The sequence below is a fragment of the Styela clava genome, chromosome 10 (assembly GCF_964204865.1).
Source record: "Styela clava chromosome 10, kaStyClav1.hap1.2, whole genome shotgun sequence".
In the NCBI taxonomy this organism is placed as follows: domain Eukaryota; kingdom Metazoa; phylum Chordata; class Ascidiacea; order Stolidobranchia; family Styelidae; genus Styela; species Styela clava.
In genome coordinates this window covers 13,176,597-13,192,245 of record NC_135259.1, presented here as the reverse complement: position 1 = coordinate 13,192,245, position 15,649 = coordinate 13,176,597, and the positions used below count along the sequence as shown (strand labels likewise).

Here is a 15,649-nt window from a genome sequence, read left to right as displayed (position 1 = left end):
TTGATATCAAAGCTTTATTAAATTAGTCGTTGACAGAATGTATAGTGGCATAAGGCAAATGTTACATAAGGAATGTTCTACTCGGAGATATTAGACAGTAATTTTATTTTTAGATATTATATCAAACATTAAAAAAATGGGGCTCCCGAAGTATGCGAACCAAGATGGCGGACATCGGAATGTAATATGTGTACTAGGTTAGGGTTAGGCCATAATTTTAGGTATAAACACTACGGGAGGCTCTTGGCTAGTCTTCGAACTGATAATAGGACTAAAATAAGGAAAATTGGAAAAAAATTATCGCCTAACCCTAACCTGTTACCCATGTTACGTTCCGATGTCCGCCATCTTGGTTCGCATACTTCGGGAGCACCAAAAAAATATTAATTTATCGCCAATACCATAATGAAAATTTTATTCTATAGACTTTTATGAGATTAGATACAGTATTTGCATTTCTTGAATTTGTCATGCACAGGAATTGATGGATCGTAGCGGAATAATGCAATCATTCAATTTTCTTTGCATTGCAACTTATTTTGCCATGGGTAAGTTCATAACTCTTGTTTTATTACAAAACATAGAAATATTTATTTTTGATCAACACACTTGTTCGTGGCAAACGAATTTTTAAAATAACTAAAACAGTTATGATGAGTTCTTTTACTTAATCTCGATATATTTTACACGCAAACACCTCTAACTTTAAACCTAAAATAACCAACATAAAATGAAATACAAAACTAAATTTACAATCAAATTGCACATCATAGAAATGACATTTATATTTTATTTTTCACGCATTGATGAAAATTACATTTTATAGGTGATACGGCGTATGATACATTCCTTCTCAAATATAACTCCCACGCAGTCTTTGATTCCCGAGTACTTGAGAAGGCAATACTCTCTTCATCAAACTCGTCTGTAAGGAATACAAATGAAGCACTGGAAATTGAGAGCATTAGTGCTCAGTTTACACTCAAAGAATCTGCTGATGGATTATTGTTTTCCGTCATTAAGTTGAAAAATAAGAGGCCTGAATCTTGGTTTGCTCTGAATCTGAAGAACAACCAAATGAAGCTACTTCTTGGAAAGGCAAGAATATGATTTTTTAGACATGAGAAGAATAAGCAGAATATTTATCGTCTTATTATTAATTTTAGTATTTTGAGCTTTATTGCTTTATTTCTAACTTCTGAACGGATAAAATCAAGTAGTCAGTTGCTTTATATATTATCGTAATCCAGATACTGGAGTTATATATTCTTATATTTCTTTATGTTTCCGTAATTCAGAACGGAGGTGAAACTTTAACAATTCCATTAATTGGAAAATCTAATTCTGAAGAAATGCCACAAAAAGTATCTATTACAAGAGTTAACAACGCGGTAAGTTTTTGCATATACGTCATTTGTGGAAATGAAAGTCTGCTTTGTTCATCGTTTTCGGAGTTCTGGCAAAATTTTTGCTTTATTCGGCCTACAAAAAGGATTGCGGCGATATCATTTATGTGCTGATAACAGATATCGCCATGTTATTTTTTTTAGTCATGTTTGGGATTTATTGGAGTTTTCAATGTATTATAGGGGTTAGGGGTATATATAATATATTTAGAGATTTGAGTTTTTATTTTCGTTACCGCCCGTTCGAGCCATTGGGAACTGATCACACCTAAATTTCAAATCATCCAAATTCGCATTGATTTTGGGGGTATGAGGCAAATTTGTCGAGACTATTTTGCGATAGCAATAAATTTTTTTATAAGATCTTGTTAGTACCTTACAAGTACAATCTGCATTTTTCTATCGATTGAATAAATATGTCATTACAAGTTGTTTAGTACAGAGCAACTTTTTTTTGATTTCTTCAATAAAAAGTAACAGTTATTTTCTTAGTAATTTGTTTCAAAAATTATATTTCAATCTTCAGATAACCCTCGAATTCAACAAAGGTCGGCCTTTAACATTTCATATTTCTGAGGAACACGTTGACACTTTCAAAATAGATCAGAACACCTTGCTAACTCTAGGTATTTTATGGTTTTGTTTGTAATCTTTTAAATTAAGTTATTAGAAACTATAACTTTAAACTATTTGAATAGTTTCATACTAGAATATATTTGAACCGTCACTCAAATAATTGGCTAGTGTGAATCTCTTATATGATATGGCTATGCCAATAGGCTACCAGATTCAATTCATTCACTTTGGTGTGCATTACTCTGAATTTATAGTTTTGAGGAATGAGAAAATGGGCGTGGCCTAGTATAACCGTATAGTGCGAAAGCAATATTTTGCGATGACAATTTTGGACAGACCAACGCATAAAAAAAATTGGTACTCTCGAAATTTTTACGGTTTATGCAGCGCTTCATGACATTTGACTTTAAAAGTGAAATTATTTATGAAATTCTTAGGATACAAAAGATCATCACGATTTTTGACACATTAAAACAAACTCTATTAATTTTCTAGGACGTCCATTGCGTTTCAAGTCAATATTCCCGCAAATGGAAACTCTTTCGTCTTGCATAAATAGGCTTTCCATAAATGGAAATGATGCAAATGTCTCACCAGAATCTGCAAGTTTTTTAAAACTAGTTGATCGATGTCAACTTTCATCTGCAACACAATGCCGGTACAAATCTTGCGAGAAAAATGAAGTCTGTTTCAAGACCATTGGATGTGATGGTGCATTAGATTGTAAGGACAAAGAAAATATTAAATTTCACTTTTCATCTAATTTTTTTTTTCATATTTTAGCTCGGTTCATCTGCTAATTTATTGCTAATTTATTTTATTTAGTATTACTTTCTGTATGTGTGGTAAATATTTAATGAAAGCATTGTGAAATATTACAATAAACAATTACATGTTCATTGTTTTGTTTAGATGCACATATCCAATGTAGTAATGGTAAAGATACGATAGACACGAATACGTACAAGAAAGTGGGAGTAAAATTGAAAAAATCAGCAAATTCAAAAGTACGTCCTTGGATACTCATAGATCTGGGTACGTTTGCAAATTTCATATTTCGAATACGCTTTGAAAATTTTAGTATATTTATCAAATTGTGGAATAGGCTAAGGTAGGCTATATTACCTTTATGAATTGCATGCTATGCATTGGCAATTTAAATAATTTACCTAAAGCAATGACACGCACACTCAATCAAAAGTAAAGGATTCTCATGCCTGAGTAAAATTTCTGCGACTATTAAAGTCCCGGTAGACACTGAAACGAATTACGATAATACCCCGTGACGCCAGTAACGTTAATTGTTGCAAGACTTGAAGACTAGATTGTTTGTTTCATTCTTCTAATCTTTTAAACTTCCATATTTTCACAGGAAAGGTGAAAGTGTTTCATGGTGCTTCTATAACTGTAATATATTATGCTAAACAAAATCCGAGCTTCACCAAATTCTATTTAGAATTTAGTTCAAGCGATTCTGAAAACAAGTTCTATCCGTATACTGAAAACGGAATTTTGAAGGTAAGAAAATTGTAACAAAATGAAATTTGATTGTTATCCAAACCATATGCAAATGATCTTCAAATGAGTTTGAATTAATCTCAATACTTAATAAAGATCATTCCTATATCGAATTCTCAAGCCGTGGGGGCGTTGCCATTCCATTTTGCCATTCCATGTTCCAGAATGAATAAAACTGGTTTACATTTTAAAAAACTGATATTTGTTCGATTTTTTATTCAGGTCAAAATTTGCAAAACTTCAGTTTTTGTTTGTTTCAGATATTCTCTACGATGATACATCTGAACACCACGTCAGTTTATTTGTCTTGGCCTGTACTTGTAAAAAGAGTAAAAGTATATTTTGTTGAATACAATCCAAAACAAAAATTAATTTTCAATGCAATTGGATGTGAATACATTGAAGAAGTCGCCGACTCTATAAATTTATTGCCAGGTATATGCTTTAAAATGTAGTTCAAATTATTTTTTTATGTCTGCAGAAAATATTGTCGTTACTGGATAACAGTTAAATTCAACTAACAATTTTTTATATTGCTCATAGGAATTCCTATTTTTCAATTCAGTATGAATTTCTGATGAAATAAATATCTGAAATAATCGCAGTTTTTACCACTCGTTTAGAGGCTCCGAAGGTTTGTATTGATAGTAATTAGAGCAAAATGTTTTTCTGCCTTAAAAACCACGAGCAACTTTTTAGGTTGGTCAATTTTGGCGGAAATTAATCTTTCAAATTTCACCGCTCGATTCAAACAATACGGCGAGATCTTGAATGAAAAATTACAATGCAACAAATATGATTCTCCGACTGGGTCGACATACAAAAATAGACTTCTTGATTATTGGGAATATATGACATACGATATAATCATATTGGAAACGTGGGCGCCGAAGTCAAATGCGTATAAACAACGTCAATATCAGAAAATTGAGCAATGGAAAATGAAAAAGAGCCGAAACTGTAAACTACCTCGGACGAAACTGCAATTTATGCAAACTCTTCGCAAGCAAGATATTTTGGGAGAATTAAAAAATAGCAGAATTAAACAATCAGTTGACGATACATTGTGCAATTTTGTTAGAACGATTGGAGATAAACGCGAAATTAGAGGTTGGTGAAATATACGAATCTTACTTCAATTAAATATGCTAATTTTTGATTCAATCGTAAATGAAAATACCAAAGCTCCAATTTTATCAAAAGCTCTTTTTTGATCTGAAGACTAACCTATCACATGTTATAAGAATTAAATGAGGAATATTAAAATCTATAGTATATAAGGAACGGAATATGCCAATGTTTAATTTGGTTTGATTAGTTTTTTTTTAAATTCATAAGTAATATTGCTATGAATCCCGAATTGATAATGTAATATATTTATATCATCTGTTGCTGGTTTATCTCTAAAGCTCTAAATCTTATTTTTATTGACTACAGGAAATGAGCTATTGAGGATGAAAATGTACAAATATCCGAATATATTCGATCGATTTGTAAAATATGAAAAACAACAGATTGTTCCCTGTGACGACGACACAGTTAAAATTGTTAATACATCAGAGGAGTGCGTGAATTTGTGTTTGTCAAAACAAGGTTGCAAATCGTTTGGTTTTTCTATTATTGAAGAATTGGAGTCTGGAAGTGATGGATCTTCATATCCAAAAAATTTCCGATGTGTTTTGAGTTCTAGAAGAAAATTTGCGTCCAGTGAAAATGGAACATCTTACTTGCTTCCAGGTTAATTTTTTTTAATTTTTTAAACTTCACAAAACGTCCAATTGTTAAAATGATACTGGTTTAAACAATTGTTGTAAACAATAAAACCTGAATATAGGATGCCGTATTACAGTTCATGTTCACTTCATATTTAACGTGAGAAACACCAGAGTAAATAAGACTTTCGTTACTTCATTTTTAGATTACCTTGCTGATGGATATATGGAAATTAAAAAAAATTTCAGTCTTTTCAATTCTGGATCACAATGTGCATCAAGGACTGTGTATAATATGTCACCAGGATTTAAGAACACTTTAAAAGATGAAGAGTATTTTGAGATTTTCGGGATTCACAACACAAGGTAATAATATGTACTATGTGTAGAGGATCATTACTTATCGATCTTGATCGGTAAGTATGTTGATAGGTATTTGTATGTTTGTCTGTAAGATGCGCGCGATATCTCACGAAAACGAGGTTGATTCTGCTTCAAATTTTGCATGTGCATTCCTCATATCTCCGACCATGAGCCTATTGATTTTGGATAAATTATGTTGTATAATTAGCAAGTAATTAATTAATTAGTGATGGGACACGCGGTGTCACTATAGAGTCATAAATTGAAACCACAGTTTCGATCGATAAGTCTTCGGTATCCGACCGATATTCTCGTGTTTTGCTTTCTTCAATTTATTCTTATTATCATTAATGTTATTCTTTTCGATCTAATTATTTTTAGTATCCTTTGTCGTCCAAGAGAAACTAAAGGATATATAAATATCAAATTTATCAAAATGTCATTAAGAAATAGAGAACACACTGTTGCATCTGTAGAATCCATGATAATATCTAAAGTCAAAAGAAGTTGTGAAGGAAATACGGTGGGTTTGAATGAACTTTTTATGTTATGTTGAATGTGCGAAATGCTGAAAAACGAGCAAACATATCAAGAATTCAAGCTCTTGCCTCATATCAAAAATCAATATAAATTTGATGATTTGAAATATGAGTGTGAACACTCAGGGACCGAACCGGCGATGGCAAAAATACAAACTTTGTAAAGTCACAAAAAATACTCCAATATGGCCTAATAAGTATCTTATATCACATTTTGTTTTTGTATATTCTACAGAATTGCACCGTTCGCTTTGCAACGGGTAAACAACCCCCTAATCATTTATCAAAAGATACCATCATAGCAATATTATATGAATGCATTTACCCATTGAAGAAAATAACTGAAGAGACGACAACAGCACCAGGTAATTGTCCGCAGTCATCTTCACAAAAAAAACAGCAACAGTTGATTTAAAAAGTTCGATTTTAGCAAGAGTGCATGATACTTTATTCCATTAAATTAACTCTGACATGACGTGGATATATTGTTACTGTGTGCGAAATATTTATTGCCAACATTTTATTGTAATAACACAATTATATGTATATCTCATTATTTTCTGATTTTTTTGGATTTCATTATAAAATCAATAAACAGGTTTTTTCAATTTAAACTTGAGTACTTTTCGTATTTTGATTTTTACCAATCTATATTTAATAAATTATTTGTATTGATAGAGCTTGAAACTTCAATTTATGGCAAAGTTTCAGCTACCACGATGTCCTATAACGACACCATTAATGACGACATCAAGTCTCCGGAAGCTCCTGCCAATTTAGTATATTACATTAGTTGTCCGTCGACCACCACGCGGAATATTCATTGGCCTGATAGTCCTATTGGACTAATACCTCAACACTGTCCAAGAGGTGAGGTATGGGCTAAATCTCAACGTCATCTATTTGACATATACGTAGAAAAATGTGATCGGGGTCAGTCAGATCTGCTAGAGTATTGGACTTGACTTTTTGAACTTCTATTGTTTGCAAATATTACTACAAATACTACATTATTCACTCGTAGTACAAATTTTCTAAAAACAATGCCCGTCCTATATATATATAAATCTTTATCGTTTTTAATTGACAATTTTTGTTATGCCAAGGATCTTATGGTACGGCATATTGGTGGTGCGAACCGGGTGGCTGGTCAACAAAGCAGAGACCTGATTTGAGCAAATGTTTTTCACTGCTCACACAAAAGTTTGAAGACAAATTGGACAGTATTGGAAAACAAGGTAATAAGAAAAAAAATTATTTGAAATATAGCGATTATATAACATGTTCATGGGATTATATTATACTGAAGTATTATGGTTGAATATGCTTTCAAGTTCATTTTAAGATTCAAATAATTTTGCTTTTTCAGCCAAACTTGACCCTCTTTTTCAGAAAACAGGACGCAGTACGAATTACTTTCTCTTGCTGAAATGCAGTCTGAAATATTACAAGACAATAGTACACCGTTATTTGGTGGCGATTGGTTGATAAGTACAACGCTCGTTAACAGGTAATCTACTTGCTATTCGTCAACATGGCATCAAACATGGCCTAGCTAAACCCCAATTCAATTAATGTATATAATAATGTATTTATTCTTCAAAATAAACAGCAATGAATAGAATCTGCACCTCAAAATCGAATCCAAACGATTACCTCATCTCAAACTGTATGTAATTTGTAGAATCATGGATCTTGCTGAAAATTCTATTTCATCTGATAAAAAAGTAACGCGTGCGATTGCTGATGCTGTAGGAGACACTGTTGATAGTTTGCTGAATCAAAGAAATGAAGAAGCATGGCAAGATATTACGGAGGTGAGAAACTGAAAAAGAAATCAACTAGGGGTGATAGTTGAAACAGTATACCAATCATAATAATAGCACCATTAATAGAACATAATTTTGTAACGCTTCAATTCGTGGAAAAAAAAAACTGTAATTTAAGGCTAGGTCTAATATATAGCCCAGACATGGGCAAACTACTGCCCGCAGTCCAAATCCAGCCGTTGGGTAGTCCAATCTGGCCCGCCGGATGCTGCCACATCCAAACTAAAAACAAATAAATTTCTGTGTTTTAGCTAAAAATTAGCCCAACGAAATAGTTGAGATTGCGATTGGCACAAGGATTATTGTTTTCCGCATTTGCTTATATACGACTGTAAATATTGCTCATGAAATTAAAGTTTTTTCGCCTATCTCCCAAATCAGGATCTTTTGTACGCTCTTTGATACAGCACAGCAAAACATCATCTTGTGCCTCAAATGGTGTTTTATTTTAGGATGAAAAAGCAACGAGGGCTATCGATCTTTCCCTCGCAATGGAAAAATCAGTTTTTCTTGCCGCTGCTCAATCTAATATTTCTGGAAATACAATTAGTACCAGGAAGAGCACTGTAGTACAGGTGGGTTTATATGAATTCGTATTTATATGAGTCTATTAATTTACGAGAATTTATTCCACCCACTTTCTGCAGATATCCGCAGTCAATTGAATGAAATTAAATTCCACCGACCCTTGGCACGCAACAAATTTTTGTTTGTACAGATGACATCAATACGATCAGCATCTAACGATGGAAGTATCGATACTACGAGAGTAGATTTTCCTTACACCACGCTAGATAAGACAGCAACATCTCTACAACGGGCTGGAAGTATCTCACTGCCACACAACGCAAAATTTGGTATCGATACTGATGTTGTTTTCGTTCTTTATGAAAATCTAGACAAACTGTTAGGTGAGTAACGTATAATTCAACTCATTCAAAGCCTGGTCTAAACTTTGACCGAACTTCAGACTACTGATGAAGTCCCAGACTACGTAATAAAAAATTAGTTACTGTTCAAAAAATTTCGTCGTCGTTTTAGCCGAATGATATTTTTATTTCTTTTTAAATCATAGGTAACAATTTTATAGAAAACGTAGAAGCTAACGAACAAGCAGATGCGGTTACGGTACCTGAATATCCATCACTCGATGCATCAAATGCAAGTGGTCACATTACATCTATTATTTCCAAAGTAATATCGGCAACTGTACGGCCAAGTAATACAGATCTATACGCTAAAGAGAAAGTGCGAATCATGCTTAATCACCATAAACCTGTGAACCAATCGAAGCACTACAACATCAGGTGAGAGTCAGAGGATACTTTAATAAACCTTTGTTATTGTCAAAACTTAATTTTGTTGATTCACAGAAAAAAAAAACTTGGTTATGTCACAAAAGTCATACAGACATAAATCAAATATAGCCTTACCATAAAACACACAATTTAGAGGGCAACGATTAATTCTCAAACGTATAGCCAGGGGATGGCAAGGTTTTTGGACCTGGGGCCAGGAAATTTGCCCATCTTGACTGGCGGGCCATGTGAGTGTGACGTAAAAGTTAAATTATATGAACAATATTTACAGTGTTACAAAAGCAAAAGTTGAAAACAATAAGCCTCGTACCAAAACTAAATTAAATCGCAATGTCAACAAATTCCTTGAGTTATTTTCTTCTAAAACATCAAAATTTGGTTTTAGTTTGGTTGAGGCAACATCAGACGGGCCAAATTGAATTACCCAAAGGTCTGGATTTGGTCCGCGGGCCATAGTTTGACCATGTCAGATAAAGACGGAAGGTACATTGACTAATCTGAGTGCCGGTACACTAGACTAAAGTCAGTTATCTGATCATTCGAAACATTAAAATACAAATTGCGAATAGAGTCTCGCCGCCGTCACAGCAATTTACATGGGCAGTAGCGTATCTACGTAAAATGGCGCCCATGGCGAAGTTAAAAATGCACCCCCTTGATCGTTGGTTGACAATTTTAACGGCTGTTGTTGAATTGGGATATTTGTACGTTATTATTTAAGTAAAAATACGAGTTTTAATTGTTTTCAATATAAAAATTATCACATTGAAGCATTTTACGATTAAAACTTTCGCTTTTTTGCGCCCCTGACCAAACGGCGCCCATGGACACCATACTCTAAATACGCCACTGTACAGGGGTATGGCTAACTCGGCTCGGGTTCCAAATACTCAACTCCACGTATAATAAAAATAAACTGTATTGCTTTCTTCAGATGTGTTTATTGGAAAACTGATTCCAAAAATGGGGGTGGATATTGGTCACCCAATGGATGTAGGTTGATATCAACTAGTCAAGACAGCACTGAATGCGAATGTAATCATTTAACAAGTTTTGCTATACTCATGGATACAGTAGGAACCAAGGTGGGCTTTATAATTTATTGTAAAAATTTTCGAAATTATTAGAATAGTACATGTGCTGAACATTTTTTAAATAATATTTTTGGCACGGCAAAAAATCAGTTTTACCTTTGTTTCAGCTGAGTGAAGAAAACGAATTAGCTTTGTCTCTGCTAACATATATCGGTTGCAGTATGTCTGTTGTTTGTCTTCTGCTGTCAGCCATCAGTTTCACTATATTACCTGGCTTGAAATCTGTTCGTACATCAATCCATCGGTGCTTATGCGTCAGTTTAGCGCTGGCTCAAACAGTTTTTCTCGTTGGCGTTGACCACACACAAAATAAGGTTTGAATATTTTTCATTCAATATTTTACTTCTTTTGAAACTGGATTTTTAGAATTTTTAATGAATTTAGGAATAGTTAGATGCTGATATTGGATCAAACATTTTTTTTTTATTAATATATAGCAAAATTCGTTTTGACAATTGATACTATAGTCGAGTATTATATTACATTTCAGAAACCTCATTTTTATAGTAGAATCTTTCTCAATATTTGTGTTCTATTTCATATTTTATTATATCGAAAAATGAACATTTAACTGTTTTTGTAGGTCGCCTGTTCAATAATAGCCGGATCATTACACTATTTATTTCTGGTAGTATTTGGTTGGATGTGTGTCGAAGGATATCATCTCTACATATCACTGGTCAAAGTTTTCAGTATTGATAGTTCATCAAGAATGGCCATGTATTGTTCGATCGTTCATCTTGTTCCTCTAGTGATTGTTGGAGTTTCAGCTGCGATAAGAAGCGATGGATATGGAACCGACAAGCAGTTGAGATATTTTTTCAAATATTTTGTAGTTGCGAATATATCTTGGTTTCTCCTATATATTTGAAGGCTAGCATCTTTGTATTGCTGATTCTATCGCGCAGAAAACGTGAATTTTAATCCCATCTACCTTTTAACAATCCACTATCATATATTTGGGACTTTTAACTGTTTAGGTATTAATATACCCAAAACAAAACTTTTCATCATTAAGCTTTTCTTCTTTTTAAAGAACTAATCAGGAAATCGATGCAAATATTCTGAAACTTTCCAATCAGGTCTATTGTACCAGAAATTTGTTTTGAGATTTCATTCGAATTTGTTAAAATTTCTTTAGCATCATACATTAAAATCATATTTCATTTATGTATACAGTTGCTGGCTAAGTACCGACGATAACTTTATGTGGGCATTTGCTGGGCCTGTGTTATTAGTTGCACTAATTAACACATATTTCCTAATTGTTGCGATGCGTCTTGTCAGTCAACATAATGGAGTCGATAACACAAGGCTTGAAGCAGGAAGGTGAGTAGAATTATAGTTTGCTGAATATAAATCAATTATTATTAAATATTTTGTTTACTAAACAATGACGTTTTGCGAATAAGAGAACAGTGCTAAAATATATAGAAACGAAAGCCACTGAAAAGGTACAAGCGAGACGGAAAAAAGTGTTCTTATACGTTATAAAAAAGCTCTTTTGAATTAAGATAAAAATTATTTTACAACAGCAACCACCCCATTAGCAACTAACTATTCGGTAAAATTATCGTAAGTACGCTTCAAGTTGATAAGTAGAGCAAACATCGTCTTTATTGAGATTTGAACTCGCGAATCCACAAAAAGGCGATAAACAAGTTTAAAGCAATCGCAATAATATTCTATTTTGAAAAATATCAATTCCAGTATATTTGCTTTGAATAAAATGATATTTTCACATCATAGATAAACGTTCTAATAGCAGTCCTACCTCCATTATGCTAAATAGATGCATGGGCTAATTTGCGCAGAAACTTTTGAAATAAGACTCCACAAATCATACTGTACATGCATTACGTGTATGTCCGCATTGTAGAATTATACTTGGCAGTTGGCACGTACATTTTATTTCAGGAAGTTGATAAAAGGATCCGCTGCTATATTATCTTTACTTGGAATAACTTGGATTTTGGGAATTTTCTTCGTCAACAATGCTACAGCCGTGTTTGCATATGCCTTCACGATCTGTAATGCTTTCGAGGTAACTTGTCACCAATTTGAAAATCTCTAAAGATATTCGAAAAGCTTCATCTTATAAATATTATCAATTGGTTCTTCGTAACCAACTTATCATCATTCCTCTAAAGCTTTTGCGGTGATGAATCCGTATGCATATAATGCCTGAATGCTACAGCAAGAGTAAAGACAATGCACACTAACTCAAAATATATATCGGTAACGTTTCGCCCGACAAAAGTCATAGATATTTGGGCAGTACTCCTAACTAGATTAGAATAGTTGTCTTCACCCTTACTACATCATACTTGTAAACACGTATGTATGACTGAGAATCACTGACTTTGTTCAAACGAAACTTACTTCTCGTAAATGACCTTATTGGAATTGAATAGAATATAACTATATTTATATTCCTGTAATGAAAATCACAAGAAATGTCACGAACAAATTTTTATTTCATCTTTTTATAAAGGGTGTTTTCATCTTCGTATTTCATTGTTTCTTCAACAATAAAGTAAGGAATGAATGGCGTAAACTCATTTTGAGAAGTTCGCTTTGCCCAGCTAAATTCAAGAGAAGTAATCAATCGTTTTTAACTATAAGTTCGACGAGAAAAGGAACTACATCAATTAATTCGGTAAGGCACTTTCAATTACTTTATGGCGAGTATTCTATTTTAAAGATTTACCTGTATTGCAGAATAAGTCAATACAACAGTGATTTAAGCAAATGCAAATTTTTTGAGTATAGAGACAACATATACAAACATATATAACTATAGAATAGTCTCCTACTTTTCGTGTACTGCTTCAGATTATCACCTGATCGTTACTCAGAAAATACCTATCATGGTTGCATTTTTATAGGCTGGTTTTAATAAATCAATTATCAGGTTGCAATTATGTTTAAAAAAGTAGTATTTGTACAACTGAATTTTGTACTTTCAGACAGTGGTTCTGCAGAACAATAGTGCAGTAACTCTTACCTACGTCAACACTCTTGTTACATCGGAAGGCGACGCACCATCACAACATATTGAGTCAATGTCAAGGTTTATAATCAATAAAGATTCAAGCTATATTTTACACTGACTCGAGATTTTTAATTCCTAATCATTCGGAAATATTAGGCCAATTATTTTCTAACTGACGAAAATTTTACATTTGTAAAAATTTCGTTAATTCGGATAGCCAGGTTATTCAATAACATTTCACTTAACATTTTAAATGTATATAACTATATTTTGAACGTGCTTATTATATTACAGCGCAAAGCCTGTTATAGATCAGCCGAATCTTCCTGAATGGCGTAATAAACAATTTATTTTAACTCCAGGTATTTTCTATTCCATTTTCATTTCCTTGTTTTTGGCTATTCTGAACATTGGTATTTGATCTTTGATTCATAATTGGAATCATTAAAAAAAGAAGGCAGATTGTTCCTAATTTTCTAGATAATTTGTCTTAGACAATTTACATAAGATTTGCAAACACAAAATATTTCTATAAATTGTACATCGTGCGGCAATAATTTTACTCTGAGGATGTTTCCCCTTCTGAATTCAATAATGATTTTAATAGTATAATCATCGTAAGATTAGGCTTGTCTTTTTCTAAACCTATTGTTTACAATTCACTTCTTATATAATTATAGAAGATTTGATGAAAACGGGCATCAAGTTAACGACAGACACCTCTCTTAACTTCAATAATACAAACAACAATAATAACAAAATTAGCAATCCAGTGACATCACAGTTATCTAACTATGAGTCAAATAGAACAGCCTCACGTGTGAAGTGTGACGAAGAAAGTGCTTCAAGTCATGAGGTAAAATTTACTATTTGTCTTCCCTTCTTACAGTACCATTTTACAGTTATTTATTTAATAATCTGCTTGGCGGAATACTATCAATCATTTGTGATTTACGTCGAAACACGTGGAGTATAGAACAATCTTGCTTCAGCCGTGTTATACCATTTCTCATAAAAATTTCACTATGTCCTATTAACACGAACTTACTCATTAAATAATGACAATTTCAACTACAAACTACTTTTCGCTTTTGCGCCCAATTAAAAAGATGGTTCTGAAGTTCGTCATCTTTTTTTTTAATTTTCCAGCGAGTAATTCCGTCATTATGTCAATATCTGTGTTCAATCAGAATACTCCTGTAAATATAATTAAATATTGCATTTCAGAACCCTGTTGCACGACCATGGAAATGCCAGTATTCCAGATCACTGTACAGCAAACGACCTTCAGATCCCGCTTTGTCTGCAAGACATAGGCCGCTGCGAGCCACGCTCTCCCAAGCCTCAATATCATCTTCTGTTCTTGGACACGAGACCCGGTATAACTCATTTATGCATTCTGCTAAAAACTTGCAACTAACTCGCCACAACACGAGCATGAATTTGACATCGTGCAATTCTGAAAAGAAAAATTCGATCACATCAAAGAACCTTTCACGTACTGAAGATAAAGGAGACAATCCCAATGCCGATTGTCCATCAGGTTTAAAGGGAAAAGCGAGCAGACGACTTGCTTCTTTACTTCTGAATACTGCTATTAAAACTAAGTCGAATGAAATTTCAACAAAACTATAAATCAAACTATCAGCATTCAGTTTGTCTTTTACGTGTAAATATTTATCACATTTTATGACAGACGTATTGTTACATATGAGCAGTTTATATCTTCACTGTATAGTATGTACTTGTTATTATTAGAGAGGAGCAAATTGAATAAAGAGAATTAATCATGAATTAAATCTTATCTTACTTATCCCTCTTTTATGCTTATGTGTGTGGATCCGTATGCATACCATGCAAGTAAGCAGAGCAAGATTAGAGATAACTATTCTAAGTGATTAGTGAACATGACGGGTTACGGAAATATATTTTTGTTAGTGTGCAGCAACACCCTGCAACAAACACCCTCGAATCACCTAGGATTCATTTTTCTTGTACAAATTTTCTTGATTAAGTGATCCTTGCCACTTTGCGCGTGAAAAATCAATTTAATAAGCTTTTTATTGTGGAATATTTTAGCGATAAAAAGTAGTGAAAAATCTCAAACGCTATCGCATAGTTTAGTGAATCTAATAATATCTACAATTTCTACATATTTTTATGTTATGTTTTGGTTTGTCATCTCGATAAAAAGTGTTGCAAAAGGGAGCAACGATTAAATATTTTGAAACGTGTTATGGTAATGCCTTCGTCGTAATATAATATTTGCGTTTGTTGAGACACGGCTCACCGAAATAG

The 15,649-nt window shown here is 33.1% G+C and overlaps 1 protein-coding gene across 1 annotated transcript; it reads left to right on the top strand.

Annotated features, from left to right (window-relative positions):
* The first annotated feature begins 407 nt into the window (after positions 1-407).
* LOC120337897 (uncharacterized) lies at positions 408-15,150 on the top strand. The gene is made up of 30 exons (XM_078117103.1): positions 408-548; positions 827-1,098; positions 1,299-1,391; positions 1,933-2,032; positions 2,478-2,705; positions 2,895-3,017; positions 3,355-3,500; positions 3,761-3,935; positions 4,200-4,610; positions 4,938-5,237; positions 5,419-5,578; positions 5,957-6,098; positions 6,350-6,479; positions 6,793-6,984; positions 7,221-7,352; positions 7,507-7,624; positions 7,799-7,931; positions 8,396-8,518; positions 8,662-8,854; positions 9,019-9,250; positions 10,197-10,347; positions 10,464-10,670; positions 10,940-11,163; positions 11,536-11,685; positions 12,274-12,400; positions 12,851-13,015; positions 13,326-13,429; positions 13,646-13,713; positions 14,032-14,207; positions 14,579-15,150. Exons 1-30 carry the CDS (start codon positions 485-487, stop codon positions 14,984-14,986), a joined length of 5,247 nt encoding a protein of 1,748 aa, XP_077973229.1. The 5' UTR covers positions 408-484; the 3' UTR covers positions 14,987-15,150.
* Positions 15,151-15,649: the final 499 nt, after the last annotated feature.